Below are 20,000 nucleotides of genomic sequence, written 5' to 3' on the forward strand. Positions count from 1 at the left end.
TCATCGTAGACGCGCGCTAATAGCCAGACGGGCTCGATATTAATCACGACTATAAGATACCCGAATTTGGTTAAACTGCACCGCAAAATGTGGGAGGAGTTAGGAATCTAAATCGTAGGAGACAGACACTCACACAACTACAGTTTTATATATATAGATATGTACAAAATGAGACAAGAACGGAAAACATTCAGATAGGTGATACATGAAAGAGACAACAAAACATCCAGACAGATGATACAAAAAAACAAGGACGGTCGTTCGGAGTTTTCTTTCCCAGTCGAGTTCCAGATTGTCTTTGCAATTTTGGCTGGTTATACTCGAGATCGCTCCAATCTGGCCAACCCCAAGGAAAAACTAAGCTAAGATCATTAGATTCCTTGGAAGAAAGCAGGTGTGTATAAAAGTGTGTTAGTGTTCCTATGGGTGTTTGTTTCTGAAATGGACGTGCATTGTGCATGTGGATTGTTGAATGCTATAAAGACCCTATACAAGAAGTCGTATGTATATATTTCGTGTAGTCAGAAGCTTCGTGAAACGTAACTCAGAGTTTCACGTTACCATTTATTTATTAAAACAGCAGTGTAATAATATATAATCGCAAATAGGTTTTATTAAATAACAAGATAAATATTTGAAAATGTGTCACGTATTCATAAGCGCAATTGTCATACATGCAACGAGCGATGACTTCCTCATTTTATTTATTTTAATGCAAAACGTTATATTTTCTGGTTTTCGATCTCATATGTTAGAAATACACTAAAGGACACAAAGCGGATATCCTTGATGAATAAATTAATGCTTTGTTTCATTCTTTATTATATAACTATCTTTCTGGTTATAATAAGTTCATTATGTGGCAAACAAGCTTTGTTAACCAGTTGTGTTTTGGTCAAATAAACAATCTTGGGAGTGTTTGAATATTTCAACAATTCTAATCTTTTGTTTAAAATTGTAAAAGAAGTAACTGTGACTTACAATTCGAAAAGGTTCTTCTGTAATTCAAATTGCTTTGTAACCCCATTGTGTAATTCACAGTTGTTATCTTGAAGCACTCCGTCGGTTACGACGACAAGGGTTCCGGTTGATCCGATCAACGGAACAGCCTGCTCGTGAAATTAACGTGTAAGTGGCTGAGCACTCCACAGACACGTGTACCCTTAACGTAGTTCTCGGGGATATTCAGCGTGACACAGAGAGTGACAAGGCCGGCCCTTTGAAATAAAGGTACAACAGAAACAGGAAGTAAGAGTGAGAGAAAGTTGTGGTGAAAGGGTACAGCAGGGATCACCACCATCCCTGCCGGAGCCTCGTGGAGCTTTAGGTGTTTTCGCTCAATAAACACTCACAACGCCCGGTCTGGGAATCGAAACCGCGATCCTACGACCGCGAGTCCGCTGCCCTAACCACTGGGCCATTGCGCCTTCCTCACAGTTGTTATAAGAAGCAGAGATCATAATTTCTGACACTATTAACATAGTAGAATTGTTTATTGTTATGAATCTGTTGATTTCCCGATTATCAATGTTACGCTATATTCTTCGCCAGATACATTTGAAAACTTAACTGCGACGAAATTTTTTAATCGACCCTCATATATATGACTATTTGTTTCACTGTCATCAGCAAGAGTGGCCTTAAAATGACATACAAATGCTGTAAAAAGACAGATATTAAGATTGTTGCTATCATAAAGATGAGGAGAATTTTGTATATTTGTACTGAAATGGTTTCTTTAGTTGACACTGGATAAAAAGCCTGCAAAGTCTTTCACTAAACTCATTTTATATCTCATTTTAAATTATTATCCATTAAATATTTTAAATTAACTGCAGTCTACGGGGCAAAGATGATGTTTACGAAGTTTAAATTATAAGGATGAGTATACCGTATAATTATATAATATATACCATATACTATTTCGTCCCCCCATACCATATACTATTTTGTCCCCCTATTTTAGCGTTTGTGAGTATTAGTATTGTTCTCAGTGTAATGTGTTCCATCCATACAACCACTATCTTTCAGTAAGTTATTATAAGAATGAGTAGCACAGATATAGGATCACCGCTAAGGATAAGCTTTGTAAAATCTTTCTAATGTTATTTACTACAGATAAGGCTGTAAGTTGGCAGGATCGTTAGCACGCCGGATGAAATACTTAGCAGCATTTCGTCCGCCTTTATGATCTGCGTTCAAATTCCGTCGAGGACGACTTTGCCTTTCATCCTTTTGGGTCGATAAAGTACCACTCCCCAGCCCCTGAAATATATATATATATATATAACTGCATAACAATGTTGGGTGTGACTTGAGGGTGATTTTGATGCTATTTCTGTCAAATGCCATTAACAATATGTCAGAAAAGCGGGTGAAAGACCTTATGAAATATCTCTGAATTTCTGAATCCCTGCCAAGATATCAGCTTGATTATCACCAGTGTCAAAGCAACGACAATGCTGGGCCAATGTATTGAGCATTCTCCTGCCATAATCATTTACATCTGCGGACTAGAGATACTCCACCAGTTCACAAATCTCGGTTCTTTGCACTTTCTGAAACCAACGCATGTATTGAAAGAACAGCTCGCAACACTAGCCAAGTTAGTAATAATAGCCTCTGAGATCATGGTGCATGCCGAGGTTTCTATCTACGGAGCCTATATCACTGACATTCTGCTTTATCACAGCAAGTTTCGGAGCGACATATATAAACAAGCGCGGCGTCTTAAAGACTTCAACTTTTGCAGTTTGAGATACATCCTGGATCATCTCGTTCACTGACCAAGCCACTAAAAACGAATTTCTGACTCGTATCTAGGCACTCTTCCTGCTCCAAAAATGTACAGGAGACAAAAACAAAATGCTATTGTATGGATTTAATTTGAAATCAAAACTGAATTGTCATTTTGTCGCTTCTACTGACTATGTGAACAATGAGCAATCAAGAAAATGTTTGAAAAATTATTTGTGCTAAGTGAATAGTAACCGGTGTTAATGATATAATGTACAAACCAAATCATGAGATGCATCAATAGTATACAGAAACTGTTATTAATAATACAAAGACTGTATCTCTAATTTTGATGGATTTTGCGAATGACTCAAATGAAGGGAAACAAACAAGCGCATTTATCCACAAAATCAATTGAACACACGCCATTTTTAATAAAGAATTTATAGAAACGGAAGCAAACAAGCCATTTTTCTATAAAATAGAAATATAGAAATTAACAGCAAAATTTCCCCAATTTCCCAAATATACCACAAACTTTAGGCTTTGCTTTAATTTCAGAAACATCTGTTTTCATAAAAGAATCAGAATCAACATGAGCGAACGATACAAGAATGGAACGCCAGAAGAAGACGCTAGTGTTTGAACAATCTGAAAAAGTTATAAAGGAAAGACCCCTTAACCAAATGCATCTGTGGAAACTATTCCCAAACGAGAGTCAAAGGTGGAGTATATTTAATAGCGAAAGCTATACCAGATCAAGTTCCATTTGCAGCAAAATATCGAGATTAAAAGGTCATTGCTGCTGTACATCGTGTGGTGTCTTTGTATGTAATACAAACATATACGTGAGTATATATGTATGTATGTATGTATGTATGTATGTATGTATGTATGTATGTATGTATGTATGAATGTATGTATGTATGTGTGTATTTATGTATGTATGTATGTATGAATGTATGTATGTATGTGTGTATGTATGTACGTATGTATGTATGTATGTGTGTATGTATGTAAGTATGTACGTATGTATGTATGTATGTATGTATGTATGTATGTATGTATGTATGTATGTATGTATGTATGTATGTATGTATGTATGGTAATAGCTACATTTATTTAAAATGTCGAAATTGCCGCAATGTAGTAATTTTAAACGATAATATATGAATGTATATATAAGCTGAAGTAATGTCAATAACAAATTATTTTTATTTAGTTTGACAACTGTACAGATTCCTTTTTTTTTCTATCAGAAACTTTCTACAGTGTTAAAGCAGAACAGATTTAGTTATAGGCATAGGCATTTCTATGGAGATATTTTCTCTAATACTTCTATGAAAATTCTCTTAAACAACTGACCTAATCAAGGTACGCGCAGAATGATCGAACCGTCTGTTAAGCATTCGTTATTTGTTCGTGTATTATTGGCCTATAGATAAATATCGAACATTTATTATTACATCATAGGGCGGACCCGGTTATTAAGCGAGCCACCTTCAGCCTTTTTTATGGGAGACTTGGCCGACTTCCTCTCTCCCTATCAGCCAAAGTAAAGGACACCGTGAAGAGTACGTACTTAAAAAAATATGAAAACTGAGCTTGTCTTCTCAGACCAACACCTAATAAACTACTTCAAGCGTCACTTGAGGTGTAAGGAAAGGTTAATAATGGAGATGGTGATGCTCTACAGTAAATTCTATGTCAAGCGTACTATTGATTTGATATACACTACCGTCAGAAATTAATTAGCACCCTTGATTTGCTCTTCACTCAAGGTATGTGCTGTCACCTAGTGGCCATATCTCGAACTATTGCTTTGTTGCGAGTTCACTGTTGCGCAGAACGATGACGTAACTTTGTTTGCAGAGCAGTTTGAGAGTCTACAGCCTTATGATGTTGACATAGCAGTGCAACAACAACTTGGAGTGCGGATGCGGACAAATCTTCCTCGCAAGGACCGAAATCACACCATACTAAGTTTTCTCATCGCGTAAGACGTTTTGAACAGCTCATAGGTTAATTGATTTAACCTATTTAATGTAGAAATTTGAGAAGTGCTAATTAATTTCTGACGCAAGTGTATAGTATACTATAACTATATGGATGGTTGTAGATTGGCAGTAAGCACCAAAAGGTATCTGCTTTTCTGCCAAAGTAATCCGCTATTGTGTGTGGAATACCTTCAATCTTCCGTTTGTGGTCCTTCCTCTTCCGTTGCTCCTTTCTGTGTCTTATTTTGTTGTACCCTACTCTTGGTATTATATGCTTGTACTGTTGTTCTTTATCTCACTTCTTCATTTTGGTGCAAATATCCCATTGTTTCTTGCTTGTTGTTCTCCTTTGCATTTTCCGCACCAATGCCTTGGACCCTTCTGGCCAACAAAAACGGAAAAGATGTCATCAATATTATTATTAAACTAATAGAAAACTAGGCAATCATATAGGATGGAATTTTGTTGCATGAGGACATGCATGTTGTTTTAAACCAGAATAGAAGCAGTTGTTTTTATTAAATCTAGCTCATCGACCAAGTCAAATAAGGATTCGGTGGCTATTTAAAGAAATGTACAGTTTGTAAATTGATCGTTTTATCTCTCTCTCTCTCTCCTTCTCTTTTTCTTTCTTTCCCTTCTCTCTCTCTCTTTCTCTCTTACTCTCTCTCTCTCTCTCTTACTCTCTCTCTCTCTCTCTCTCTATCACTGTTTCCCACTATGAGAGAGAGTCTCTTTGATTGGCCTGCGGTAATATGCTAATAGTATAGGTTAAGGTCTTTCACAAGTGAAACAGTTCTGATGAATAACTCACACGACTGCCTCAGGCTAAGCTGAAATAACTATTTCACACATCACTCTTATTTTAATTACACTGTCAAATCTGAAGAAGAAAATTCCATTTCGCTTCGTCGTCGTCGATCTTAATCTTTTTCAGTCAGTCACTCTCTTGCAATTGTTATATTCGTTTGAATTCCATGGTAGTCGTTGCTGGGTGTTTTGGGGTTTCGGCAAACAGAAATGGAAAGACAGGTTCTTTAATCATTCAAATTCCACCAAAGTAAATTGTAACATTCGTCCCTCCAGCGTCGACAGAATAAAGTACCAGTTAAATACTGGAGTTGATGGTATCGAACTAGCTCATCCCCACCCCTCAAAACCTCGAAATTTTACTGGTCTTTTACTAAGTCAGAAACCATCCCCACTAATCCGACGCCCCTGCGGCAAACAAAAACTCATCAACATCATCATCATCATCATCATCATCGCCATCATCATCATCATCATCATCATCATCATCATCATCATCATCATCATTATCTTCATCATCATCATCATCATCATCATCGTCATCATCATCATCATCATCAACAACATCATCCTCTTTATTATAAGACGATGGGGCGCCAGAATCGTTAGAGCGTCATAAAAATGATTTGTCGCATTTATCCCGGCTCTTTACCATCTGAGTTCAAATCGCGACGAAGCCAAATTTACTATTCATCCTTCCAGAGATGATGAAATAAATTGACAGCTTAGTGTTGAGATTGATATTATCGACTAATCACCTCCGCATTAAATTGCAAGCCTTCTGGCTAAATCCAAATAAAGGGTGACGAAGTAGCGGAATTGCTAGTGTGCCGGATAAATTACCAAGATATCGCTAATTAGTTCCCTCTCTCTTTTACTCTTTTACTCTTTTACTTCTTTCAGTAATTTGTCTGCGGCCATGCTGGAGCACCGCCTTTAATCGAGCAACTCGACCCCGGGATTTATTCTTTTGTAAGCCCAGTACTTATTCTATCGGTCTCTTTTGCCGAACCGCTAAGTAACGGGGACATAAACACACCAGCATCGGTTGTCAAGCAATGCTAGGGGGACAAACACACACACGCATATACAATATATATATATATATATATATATATATATATATATATATATATATATATATATATATATATATATAATTTAAATATTGAGGGAGATAAATTAATATTAATTTTAATATCAATTTAAAACCAGTAGTCCAGCATTCAAAAAATCTGAGGAGTCAGAGAAAATTCAAATATATGTGTATATTGGCAGGGCTGGCCTGCTAGGTAGCCGGCCAGAATGCTAGAAGAAGATCATCAACGATCAAACTACAAGGGAAATTCTCTAGAGGAAGAATTCAGCGAACACCAGAACCAACTTTGGCGGTCAGGACATATGAAAAATTAAATAAAAAACAGACTTAAATGTATACCTCGGTTTCGGTCTTAACAAAAGAATTACTTGCATAATTCAAGTGTCCGTGACTTCATCAGTACATTCGGTCCTCGAGACGCAAACCGCAAGACTAACCCCAGCTCTCTGTGTCAAGACAGACACGTGCTTAGTCTTACTGATTACATCGGGAATAAAATTTCAAATGTCTTGGTTCTGGCGCGCTAAGAGACTCCTGAAGCGAAGGGCTGCAGTGAATAATTCACTGCTGGTAGTGCTTACAACTAGGGAACGTATTTATTTAAATATTTAAATATTGAGGGAGATAAATTAATATTAATTTTAATATCAATTTAAAACCAGTAGTCCAGCATTCAAAAAATCTGAGGAGTCAGAGAAAATTCAAATATATGTGTATATTGGCAGGGCTGGCCTGCTAGGTAGCCGGCCAGAATGCTAGAAGAAGATCATCAACGATCAAACTACAAGGGAAATTCTCTAGAGGAAGAATTCAGCGAACACCAGAACCAACTTTGGCGAGCAGGACATATGAAAAATTAAATAAAAAACAGACTTAAATGTATACTTAAATGTATATACACATATATTTGAATTTTCTCTGACTCCTCAGATTTATATATATATATATACATATATATATATATACGTATATACGACGGGCTTCTTTCAGTTTCCGTCTACCAAATCTACTTACAAGGCTTTGGTCGGCCCGAGACTATAGTAGAAGAAACTTGCCCAAGGTCCCACGCAGTGGGACTGAACCTGTAACCATGTGGTTGGTAAACAAGCTACTTACCACACAGCCACTCCTTACTAAAGCCTTAAGTGAATTATAAAAATAAAATTTCATATAAGACAGTGTTGGCAATTGCTTCAATTGAGGTATTACTAGTGAGTTCACAGTGTTTTGTTTCAGTGCTATACTGTACTACAGGATTTATCTATAGATTTTAGCCTCTATTGTGTATAATAGCTACATGTAAAAACCCTTGTCTTTATATGTATTATCTTTATGAACAGAAAATTTGGGATCAAAGTTTTAATCATCTGCTAGAACTTCATCAGCAAGTTACAACTCTGAAGAACACAGGATAATATATTTCTACCAGACATTTCTTAAAGGTACAAGTTTTGTTAAAAATACAAGCCAGCCAGGGGACGTCACTGCCTGACTATTTTTCGGGTGTAAAACGTGTTAAGATACAAATACCTCGAACAAGATTAAAACGAATCTCACTATGGTACTTTTGCATTTTACGAGATCAGCCACTGATAGAACAGTTATGTTACAGTGGCAAAAAAAGATACCGTCTAATATTGTTGCTACTTATAATCTCGTTTATAAATTTTAGAACGAGCTACTTTGCTTGATATATATCTGTGTGTGTGTGTGCGTGTGTGTGTGTGTGTGTGTGAGAGCGCAATGGTACAGTGGTTAGGGCAGCGGACTCGCAGTCGTACGATCGCAGTTTCGATTCCCAGACCGGCCATTGTGGGTGTTTATTGAGCGAAAACACCTAAGGCCCACGAGACTCCGGTAGTGGGGGGGGGCGATCCCTTCTGTACTCTTTCGCCACAAATTTCTCTCACTCTTTCTTCTGTTGGCCTGCTCGCTTAGCCAGCGGGGAGGGGTCATTTGAAGGCTAAAACAATGCGAAGCGAATTGTGACCAGCGATGTGTAGCAACATCTGATAGCCTGGTCGGTCACGTGATCACGTGCTCTCTCTCTCTCTCTCTCTCTCTCTATATATATATATATATATATACATACATATATATATATATATACATACATATATATATATATATATAGATATGTATATATGTATATAATATATATACATATATACATATATATAACATATATATATATATGTATATATAAATACATATATATACACACATATATATAATAATAATAAATATATATATGTATATATATGCAATATATATATACATACATATACATATATATACATATATACATATATATACATATAATATACATATATATATACTATATAATATATATATAATATATATATATATACATATTATACGAGGGACGTTCAATAAGTTATGCCTCTGACCCACTTGCATTTGTTTGTATCTCTATAGATTAAGTAGCAATTACAGCTCTGAACTAATTGTAGTTTCTGATTTACAGGTGTTTGAACTGAGTCAAGTGTGAAATGGAGCCTGTTGAGTGTGAAGCAGTGATCCAGTTTTTGTATTTGAAAGGATGCACACCACGGGAGACTTTTGATGAAATGAAAGTAACTTATGGTGATGATGCCTCATCATATGACCTTGTAAAACGCTGGCATCATGAGTTCAAACACGGTCGGAACTCTGTGGAAACAGCTCGTAGATCTGGTTGCCCCCTTCTGCCATTGATAAGGCATCTGTCCGTCAAGTTGAGGCTGCCATTTTGGCAGATCGACGCATAACTATTCGCCAAATAGCCCATGAGGTCAAGATTAGTACCGGGTCTGTGGAAACTATCATTCACGACCATTTGCATATGCAAAAGGTGTCTGCCAGATGGATTCCCGGGTTGCTCACACCTTTCCAGAAGCAAGAACGCGTCGAGTGCTCGAGGATGAATTTGGAGATGTGCCAAGAAGATGAGTCAAAATTTTTCAAAAGACTGATTACACAGAATGAAACCTGAGTCAATCACTATGATCCAGAGACCAAAGCCCAGTCAATGCAGTGGAAGCACCGTGACTCACCTCCTCCAAAGATGGCAAGGGTTCAGCCCTCCGCTGGCATGGTCATGCTCACAGTCTTTCGGGACCAGGACGGAGTAGTGATGACAGATTTCCTGGCAAAGGGTACCACAATTACAGGAGCCTATTATGCTTCACTTTTGAGGAAATTAAGAGAAGCTATCAAAATCAAGAGGCGGGGCAAGATCAGCAAAGGCATCCTCCTCCTGCAGGACAACGCTCCGGTCCACAACTCGCGTGTCGCCAGATCAGAAGCACAGGCGTGCTGCTATGAACTCCTCCCAACCTCCCTACTCTCCTGACCTTGCACCCTCTAATTTTCACCTCTTCCCAGCCATGAAGTTGTTTTTGAAAGGAAAGCGTTTTCCAGATGATGCAGCCTTGATTTCTGAAGTTACGTCGTGGTTGGAGGACCAAGCTAGGGTCTTCTACAAAAACGGTCTCCAGAGCTGCATCAAACGATGGGAGAAATGCGTAACTGTGGGTGGTTCCTATGTAGAAAAAGACTAATAACTGTGCCAAGTTTCGTTGCTCTTCTGCTAAGGGAAGTGGGTCAGGGGCATTACTTATTGAACGCCCCTCGTATATATATATATATATATATATATATATATATATATATAAGTAAAAAAATATATAGAAAATGCACAAAGGAAAACAGATACAGAATGGCAAGTTTTAAAAAATCGTATGTTTAATGCACAAATGAACGGCGAACATACTAAATGAACGGAAAACAAACAGAAGCCCCTAATTCCTCGTCAATTATTGACCAGAGGGTAATTACACAATTTCGTGCCTTTAACGATAAGATTATTTCTCAGCTGGAGGCATCCACAATAGTTGCGGAGGTTGTTGAACCGAGAACAAACAAAGAATACATGAATAACAAGCGATACAGAAGCAGACATACAATGATGAATACATGTAAGGCGACGGATGAAAAGCAATGACTAAATAAAAAAAAATAGAATGCAGCCTAAAGACAAAATGAAGATGAAGCCCATATTTGTGGCTGTGTGGTAAGAAGCTTGCTTCCCTCCCTCCCAAATGATTCCAGGTTGAATCCCACTGCGTGGCACCTTGGGCAGGTGTCTTCTACTATAGCCTCGAATCTACCAAAGCCTTATGAGTGGGTGTGGCAGATGGAAACTAAAAGAAGCCCGTCCTATATATGGTTGTATATATTTGTGTGTCTGTATTTGTCCCCCACCACCACCACCACCATTACTTGACAACCGATGCTGGTGTGTTTACGTCCCTTTGACTTCGCGGTTCGGCAAAGGAGTCTGAAAGAATAAGTACTAGGCTTACAAAGAATAAGTCCTGGGGTCGATTTGTTCGACTGAAACCCATTAAGGTGGTGCTCCAGCATGGACGCAGTCAAATGATTGAAACAAGTAAAAGAATAAAAGTATATATATATATATACCTGTGTGTGTGTATTTATGTATGTATCAATGTATAATATATATGTTTGTATATTTATACATACTCACAGATAAATATGTTTATACATGTATATATATATATATATACATATGTGTATATATATGTATGCATTTATGTATGTATATATATATATATATATACATATATACGTATATATATATATATATATATATATATCTATACAATATGTTACATTACTCGGTAGTCAAGATAAAACTCTGAGTTTCAGATGCCGAAGTGGAAATCCACAACACCATCTCTTCGTTATCTGGCTATTTGAAAACGTTATGAAAAATACCGTTAAAAATGAAGGGAAATTACTCTGTTATAACTCTGCTTTGCCTGCGTACTTATACATCGCTCGCATTTTTCGTCATAAAAATTATATAAAAATACATAAAATATAAAAGATATATAAAAATATATAAAATCTTCTTGGGACATAACACAGAAAGCATGTTCTATCCGTTTTCTTTAGGGACCAAAAACATAACAGAAATTTAGTCACATGTGGGCATGATCCGAAAAGCTCTGTCCTTGTATTTAGACATGTGGTAGGGTCTAAGCTGCTTTTCCAGATAAGCCATCTCTCCATGTCGCATAAACCGCACCTTCCGCTGCCGTTAGTATAGGCTTACATCTGGCCAAAATCTTCCATTGTATGTTTATAATCGACACCTTTATCTCTTAAAGACCAAATATGATTGGATAATTGTGTCGCTTTTCTTTTGTTCCAGTGCCTAAAGCTCAAAGTGTGGTTATTGAACCTGGCCTTGAAATTACCCTCTGTCAGGCCCACGTATTTCTTCGTCGAAACGGTGTCTTTAGTGGTTATAGAGTTTACGGTAGCTTCATATATTACTATTAAAGACCACAAAGAAAACTTCCTTTCCAACCCTAAATGTAGGCTTATCAACCCAGCCAAGTCAGAACTAGGGATTATTAGCAAAGAAATTTTAGATAAAATAAATACGAAATTAAGACCGATACTAGGCTAGTGCAATGGTCCAATAGTATAGAAGTCGTAGACTGGTTTAAAGCTATTAAGAATAAGAAAAAGCGAGGTTTACACAATTCGATATTGTTGATTTTTATGCCTCTATCTCTAAGAACTGCTAGATAAAGCCCTAATCTTCGCTAGTGACTTCATAGAAATTAGTACCAATGATAAGGATATAATCTTCCATGCTGAAAATTACTTTCAGTGAGAATGCAAAGTGGGTAAAAAACACCGACACGGAGGGCGCTTTCGATGTGAGCATAGGTTCATATGATGGGGCAGGCATCTGTGATCTAATTGGACTCTTTCTCCTAGATACCTTCGGTAAGACATTCCCTAACGTACATTTCGCCATCTACAAATGATGCCCTCGCCTTAACAGCTAATACAAATGGACCAGCACAAGATCGTTTTAGGAAGGATATTATCCAGTTAATGAAACACTTCGGACTTAGTATAACTATAACACTAACCTGACGGTTGTCAATTTCTTAGACGTTTCCTTAGATCTAATAATAATATTTATAAGCCTTATAGGAAGCCCAATGATAGACTAAGTTATATTAATGTAGGTTCATGCCATCCCCCTATAGTATTCAAAAATTTAGTTAAAAATATTAGTAAGAGGATTTTCTAGCCTCTCATCTAATGAGGACAATCTTCATAGCGTTGCCCCAGTTTATAATAAAGCTTTAAAGATAGTGGTTTTAAGCGAAAAAAAAAAATATACACCTATCCCCAGCCCCAACAATAAGGAAAAGGAATAATAGAAATAGGAGGTCATCTGGTTTACGCCCCCTTACTCACCCGAGGTGGCCTTCATATAGGTAAATATTTCCTAGCACTGATAGATAGACATTTTCCAGTTTTAACCATGCTTATAGGAACTCTTTAATAGACACAATTTAAAAATAGTTTTAGTCAACTACCAATTTTAAAAACATAATCAATCATAGCATACAAAAAACACAAAGAAAAACAGCTGTTCATGCAGGAATAAAGAATTGTGCCCGCTAAATGGAGCTTGCATGTCCAAGACCATCATATATGAGCTACCGTAACTACTCTATAACCTAAAGACCACTAAAGACACCGTTTCGACGAAGAAATACGTGGGCCTGACAGAGGGTAATTTCAAGGCCAGGTTCAATAACCACACTTTGAGCTTTAGCACTGGAACAAAGAAAAGCGACACAATTATCCAATCATATTTGGTCTTTAAGAGATAAAGGTGTCGATTATAACATACAATGGAAGATTTTGGCCAGATGTAAGCCCTATACTAACGCAGCGGAAGGTGCGGTTTATGCGACATGGAGAGATGGCTTATCTGGAAAAGCAGCTTAGACCCTACCACACATGTCTAAATACAAGGACAGAGCTTTTCGGATCATGCCCACATGTGACTAAATTTCTGTTATGTTTTTTGGTCCCCTAAAGAAAACGGATAGAACATGCTTTCTGGTGTTATGTCCCAAGAAGATTTTTATATATTTTTATATATTTTTTATATATTTTTATGTATTTTTATATAATTTTTATGACGAAAAATGCGAGCGATGTATAAGTACGCAGGCAAAGCAGAGTTATAACAGAGTAATTTCCCTTCATTTTTAACGGTATTTTTTCATAACGTTTTCAAATAGCCAGATAACCGAAGAGATGGTGTTGTGGATTTCCACTTCGGCATCTGAAACTCAGAGTTTTATCTTGACTACCGAGTAATGTAACATATTGTATAGATAAATTTCCTCTGTTACATAATATTGAGGTCTCTTTCTTTCTTTTGTTATCTTACCGTTTTATAATATAATATATATATTATATATATATATATTATATATTATATATATATATAGATATATTATATATATATATATATATATAATATACGTATATATATAATATATATATATATATATATATATAATATATATATATATATATATATATATATATATGTATACACACACCAGAGAGATAGACACGTGTGTGTGGTGTGTTTTATGCATGCTCGCGTATATCTATGTCTGTCTGTTCAACGACGAAAGATGAAGTATGGAAGATGTCGATTGAAGACATCTGTTGAAGGATTATCCGGATTTACCATCTAGGTTAACGCTGTGTAAATGGAAAATCTAAAATCCTTTAACTTTCTATATTATTGAACCACTAGACACATCAGCTGTCTTTTCTGAATCATCTTCCATCTCTTTTTTCTTTCTCAGTCTTCCGCTCCATCTCACGCTTACTTTACCTTCTCATTTGCCTATCAACATTTCATTCTTTTATCTTTTATCTTTTATTTTTATCTTTTATTTATATCAATCATTAGACTGCGGCCATGCTAGGGCCATAAGTCGATGGTTTTAAGTCGAGAGCAGCTTGCACAAAGCCACAACGACTCCCACTTGCAAGAAGCCTAGAGACAAGCAAAGTGCAAGATTCCAGGTTCAGTATAGTGTCGGTGTTTACACACCAGTTAGGCTTCTCCTAAAGGGATGCCTTAGCAAAGACCAGGGGTCCTCACTCCCAGTGGGATTACTGCAACCTCAATCACCAACCCGAAAGTTTCTACGTACTGTACTGTCACACACATGTTAAGTAACCCATAGTTGGGACCCTGACTGGCGCTACAAATCTAGGTCAAAGTAGATCTGTGGAAATTAGTGACATACATACATACACAAACGCACGCATACAGACAGACAGACAGACAGACAGACAGACAGACAGACAGACAGACAGACAGACAGACAGACAGACAGACAGACAGACAGACAGACAGACAGACAGACAGACAGACAGACAGACAGACAGACAGACGCTCTCTTTCTCTTTATTAAATTTTACTTACAAGGTATGGCTCAATACATATTTCTTTACTACCCACAAGGGGTCAAACATACAAGAGACAAACAAGGACAGACAGACGGATTAAGTCGATTATATCGACCCCAATGCCAACCTGTACTTAATTTATCGACCCCGAAAAGATGAAAGGCAAAGTCGACCTCGGCGGAATTTGAACTCAGAACGTAACGGCAGACGATATACCGCAAAGCATTTCGTCCGGCGTGCTAACGTTTCTGCCAGCTCGCCGCCTTGTATGGCTCAATACAAGCCTACAGTTAGTTAGTTAATTTTTTGGCTCAAAAATCAAAATGCAAGTCCATGTAGGGGGACATGGAGTTATGTACAGGGTGGTGTTCATGTAAAGAGTTCAGGCCATTTGTGGTCAAGGGAGACTTTGAACCGAGCGGTCGTCGGCATCTTCACCATCTCGTCCGGCAGCTTATTCCACGGATCCGCAACCCGGGCGGAGAAAGCCCCTCTCCTTCGATTGAGATGAAATCGTCGCATATAGAGCTTTCGGAGTGACCCCGCAGCCCACGCTCTGGAGCAGGAGTGAAGAACAGTTCTTTCGAGAGGTTACACTTTCCGCTCATGATGTTGTGAGCAAGAATGAGATCACTACGGCGTCGTCGTATTTCGGCATCTGCCCAAGATACCGCGAAGGAAATCGGAGCCAGGAATTGAAACCGTTTCTTATTGGAAGCTAACCGTTTTCATCCGTGCTTATGTGTATGCGCGTTGGCACGCGTGTTATTTTTAATTTTACTCTTGTTGTTGAATTTTTGTCGTTGTATTTTTTGTTTGTTTGTTTCTATCTCCTCAAGTGAATCGGACGGGAGACTATATAACATAATCCAGAGCTGACAACGCCTAAACATTGCAATGTTCACAACTAATCCACACATTAACACTGATACTGACTTCAGACTGACTACGCGCCGTACATTTTGTATCTTCCTCATTTTAGAAACTTGCCGTTTTATCTACGCGGCTAGAGTTGCTGCTATGCGCGTATTTGTAGTGCATATCTCTGTAAGTCTATGCAAATGTATACCAATGATCTGAGTATGTGTGTATTTGAGTTGTATGTATGCATATCTGTATGTGTTTGTAGTGTTGTCGACATGGGTATTTGTCTGTGGGTATATCTCATGTTGCACGCGTCTCTGTGTATGGTGTACATGTGTACGTCAATGCGCGTATGCTCATGTTATATATATATATATATATGTGTGTGTGTGTGTGTGTGTGTGTGTGTGTGTGTTTGATGTATAGACAGACAGAGAGACAGACAGATAGACAAACAGACAGATAGATAGATGGATGGATGGATGGATGGATAGATAGATAGATAGATAGATAGATATAGATAGATAGATAATAGATAGATAGATAGGTAGGTAGATAGATAGATAGATAGATAGATATAGATGATAGATAGATAGATAGAGATATATAGATAGATAGATGGATGGATGGATGGATGGATGGATGGATGGATGGATTGGATGGATGGATGGATGGATAGATAGATAGATAGATAGATAGATAGATAGATAGATGGATGGATGGATGGATGGATGGATAGATAGACAGACAGATAGATAGATAGATAGATAGATAGATAGATAGATAGATAGATAGATAGATAGATAGATAGATAGATAGATAGATAGATAAACAGACAGACAGAAATATAGGTAGAGAGACAGACAGACAGACAGACAGACAAACTGAAAGACAGATAGATAGACTGACAGACAATTAGACTGACAGACTGACAGACTGAGAGACAGATAGACAGATGTATAGATAGATAGATATAGATAGATAGATAGATAGATAGATAGATAGATAGATAGATAGATAGATAGATAGATAGTTAGATAGATAGATAGATGTGTGTGGTGTGTGTGTCGTTGTTATATTTTTGTTTGTGTAGTTGTTCGTAAATGAGCATATGAGAGTATAGGTGAGCGCATGTAAGTGTATTCCTATCTATGTGTGTGTGTGTGTGTCTACGTGTGTGTGCGCGTGTGAATGTGTTCGCATGTGCGTATGTCTTTAGAACAACACCTCAGCTGAAGGATGTTCAAGGATGTATCACATGGAAAGCTAATCCACTGAAGTATATCCCTGAGTAATAAGAGAGAAAGAGGGGGAGGAGGAGGAGAAGGGAAGAGAGAGAGGGAGAAGAGCTCCTGCAAAGTGATGTGTAATAAATATCATTGAAACCATGAACACATCGTAACAACGCCATGAGTTGATAATGCGATGTTTACTTCTCAATGAATCCACTCGTTTACTCGCTTTAATCAAACACCCAAACTAGCTGAGAAGTGTCTTCCTTACACACACGTACGCACGCACACACACACACACACACACACACATAGATGCATAAAAACATATGAGCATACCATTATCGCTTTTGTATTTCATGTTTTTGTATTTCATTATTGTTTTTTGTTTTTTATATTCGTGTGGCACCGTCCGTTTTGCTGTCCCTGTGTTCGTATGCATTCGATCCTTCTTCCAGGAAATCTACGCTCCTAGCTTAGTTTTTCCTGGAGGGCTGGCCGGATCTAGTAATCTCAAGATTAATCAGCCGAAATTACTACGATGATCCGGTTCTTGACTGAAGACTGAGGGCTTCGAATGTCCTGTCCTTGTTTGTTGTATCGTCTTCTAAGTGTTATGCGTTCTTGTCACAGTTTGTATATTTTTTTTTTTTTACATATCGTACATGCCGTTCAGTCCCACTGCGTGGCATCTTGGGCAAGTGTCTTCTGCTATAGCCCCGGGCCGACCAATGCCTTGTGAGTGGATTTGGTAGACGGAAACTGAAAGAAGCCTGTCGTATATATATATATATATGTGTGTGTGTGTTTGTGTGTCTGTGCTTGTCCCCCTAGCATCGCTTGACAACCGATGCTGGTGTGTTTACGTCCCCGTCACTTAGCGGTTCGGCAAAAAAGAGACCGATAGAATAAGTACTGGGCTTTCAAAGAATAAGTCCCGGGGTCGAGTTGCTCGATTAAAAGGCGGTGCTCCAGCATGGCCGCAGTCAAATGACTGAAACAAGTAAAAAAAAAAATAAATAAATAAATAAAAGAGAATATCATAATATATATATATATATATATATAGTAAGTAATTAAGGGTTTAGCAACGATTTGCCTCACCACACACCGAATTTAGAAATAGCAGTCAAAGAGTTATAGCTATTTCTTTCTACCGAATTTAGAAATAGCAGTCAAAGAGTTATAGCTATTCTTTCTACTTTTAGTAGAAAGAATAGCTATAACTCTTTGACTGCTATTTCTAAATTCAGTGTGTGGTGAGGCAAATCGTTGCTAAACCCTTAATTACTTAGTATTACTTAAACTTTCCTCGAATGAGGCTTTTACATGCCGAAATCTACTTGGTGAAATTAATGATTATTCCAAATTAATTAATTTGACCCTATATTATTACTGATATATATGTATATATATATATATATATATATATATGTATATATATTTACTAGCAGTATCGCCCGGCGTTGCTTGGGTTTGTAAGGGAAATAACTATAAAGCATTTTTAGAGAGTTATAGCCAAAAAATGGGAAAAAAATGATGGTAAATTTTTTTTTTAGTTAAAAAGGTCGAGTTGCGTCCCCTAGACAGTCTGTGGTTTGTGTTTCTGATTCTCGACCCCATGTCGAATTTATCGATTTTTGTCAGAACTGGGGGAACTTTTCAAAATTTTCGCTGCGTTAGTTTTGAATTATGACATTGGGCTATGTGTGTGTCAAGTTTCATCAGAATCGGTTGAAAGCCGTGGTCAGGGTGAGGCTACAACCTGACAGACACACAGAAACACACACAGACAAACTTCCGTTTATATATAGAGAGATATATATATATGTATGTATGTATGTATGTAAGTATTCTTTTGTTTAAGTCTTCTGACTGCGACGATGCTGGAGGACCACCTTTCAGTCGAAGAAGTCTTCCCCTGGACATATTCTTTGCAAGTCTGGTGCTTATTCTATCGGACTCTTCTGCCGAGCCGCTAAGTTACGGTGACGTATGCCCACCAACATCGGTTGTCAAGTGATAGTGAGGTGGGGTAAATACAGACAAAAGTATACACACATGAATATATATATATATATATATATATATATATATACACACGATGCGCTTCTTTCAGTTTCCGTCTAACAAATCTACCGGCAAGGCTTTGGTTGGCCCGAGGGTATACTAGAAGACACTTGCCCAAGGTGCCACGCAGCGGGACTGAACCCGGAACCATGTGGTTGGGAAGCAAGTATGTATCATTATATGTATGCTTGTATGCTGTGTGCACGCGTGTGCGCGCCCGAGTGCGGGCGTGCGCGCAAGCATAATATCAAATAATATAAGTAGTGAAAAGCAGATCAAGTGCTGATATCAATACACATAGAGGTATGTTTTATACTTTAAGTTTCCTGCGATAAAATTTCTTTTCTCATTCAACATCTACAACAGCAGGTCGACAGAGAGAAGATAATGGCTTATGAATCGAAGATTGCTGTAATCTACTGCAACGGTCTCAAGTGTAAGTAGTTACCATTTGTATATGAAATCCTTACGTTCAAGAATTATCACTATTTCGAATTTAACATGATCTTGTATATGTATATATGTATGCATGTGTAATTTCTCTTCCTCTTTTTAATTTAGAATAAATTTCGACCGGCCACCGACTGTATGGCAAGGTTGTGAGGGAAAATATCATTATTTAAGCGTCATCCTTTAAATCTTAAGAAGGTAGACTTTTATAGTCCCGGATACCGTGATTATTTGTAGCTCATTAATTACAAAATAACATTCATTCCCCAAGATTCCAAGTTCAGACGTAGTTTGTTCCAGATGGGTTGGCATGTATCCAGTTGCTCCATTAATAGTGGGTATGAAGCTGAAAGTGTGTCTTGGGTACTGGATTTACAAACTTCTTGTCAATAGTTC

The 20,000-nt window shown here is 37.6% G+C and overlaps 2 protein-coding genes across 2 annotated transcripts in view; one reads left to right on the forward strand and one right to left on the reverse strand.

The window, feature by feature from the left end:
• Positions 1–20,000, reverse strand: part of LOC115219457 (growth hormone secretagogue receptor type 1-like) — a 73,670-nt gene that overhangs the window by 23,997 nt on the left and 29,673 nt on the right. The gene's annotated exons all lie outside the window — the stretch shown is intronic.
• Positions 19,542–20,000, forward strand: part of LOC118766127 — a 61,633-nt gene continuing 61,174 nt past the window's right edge. Inside the window, exon 1 of the mRNA XM_036509410.1 lies at positions 19,542–19,590. Within this exon, the coding sequence (XP_036365303.1) occupies positions 19,542–19,590 (49 nt within the window). The remainder of the gene's footprint in view (positions 19,591–20,000) is intronic.

Source organism: Octopus sinensis, linkage group LG14 (genome assembly GCF_006345805.1).
Source record: "Octopus sinensis linkage group LG14, ASM634580v1, whole genome shotgun sequence".
In the NCBI taxonomy this organism is placed as follows: Eukaryota; Metazoa; Mollusca; class Cephalopoda; order Octopoda; family Octopodidae; genus Octopus; species Octopus sinensis.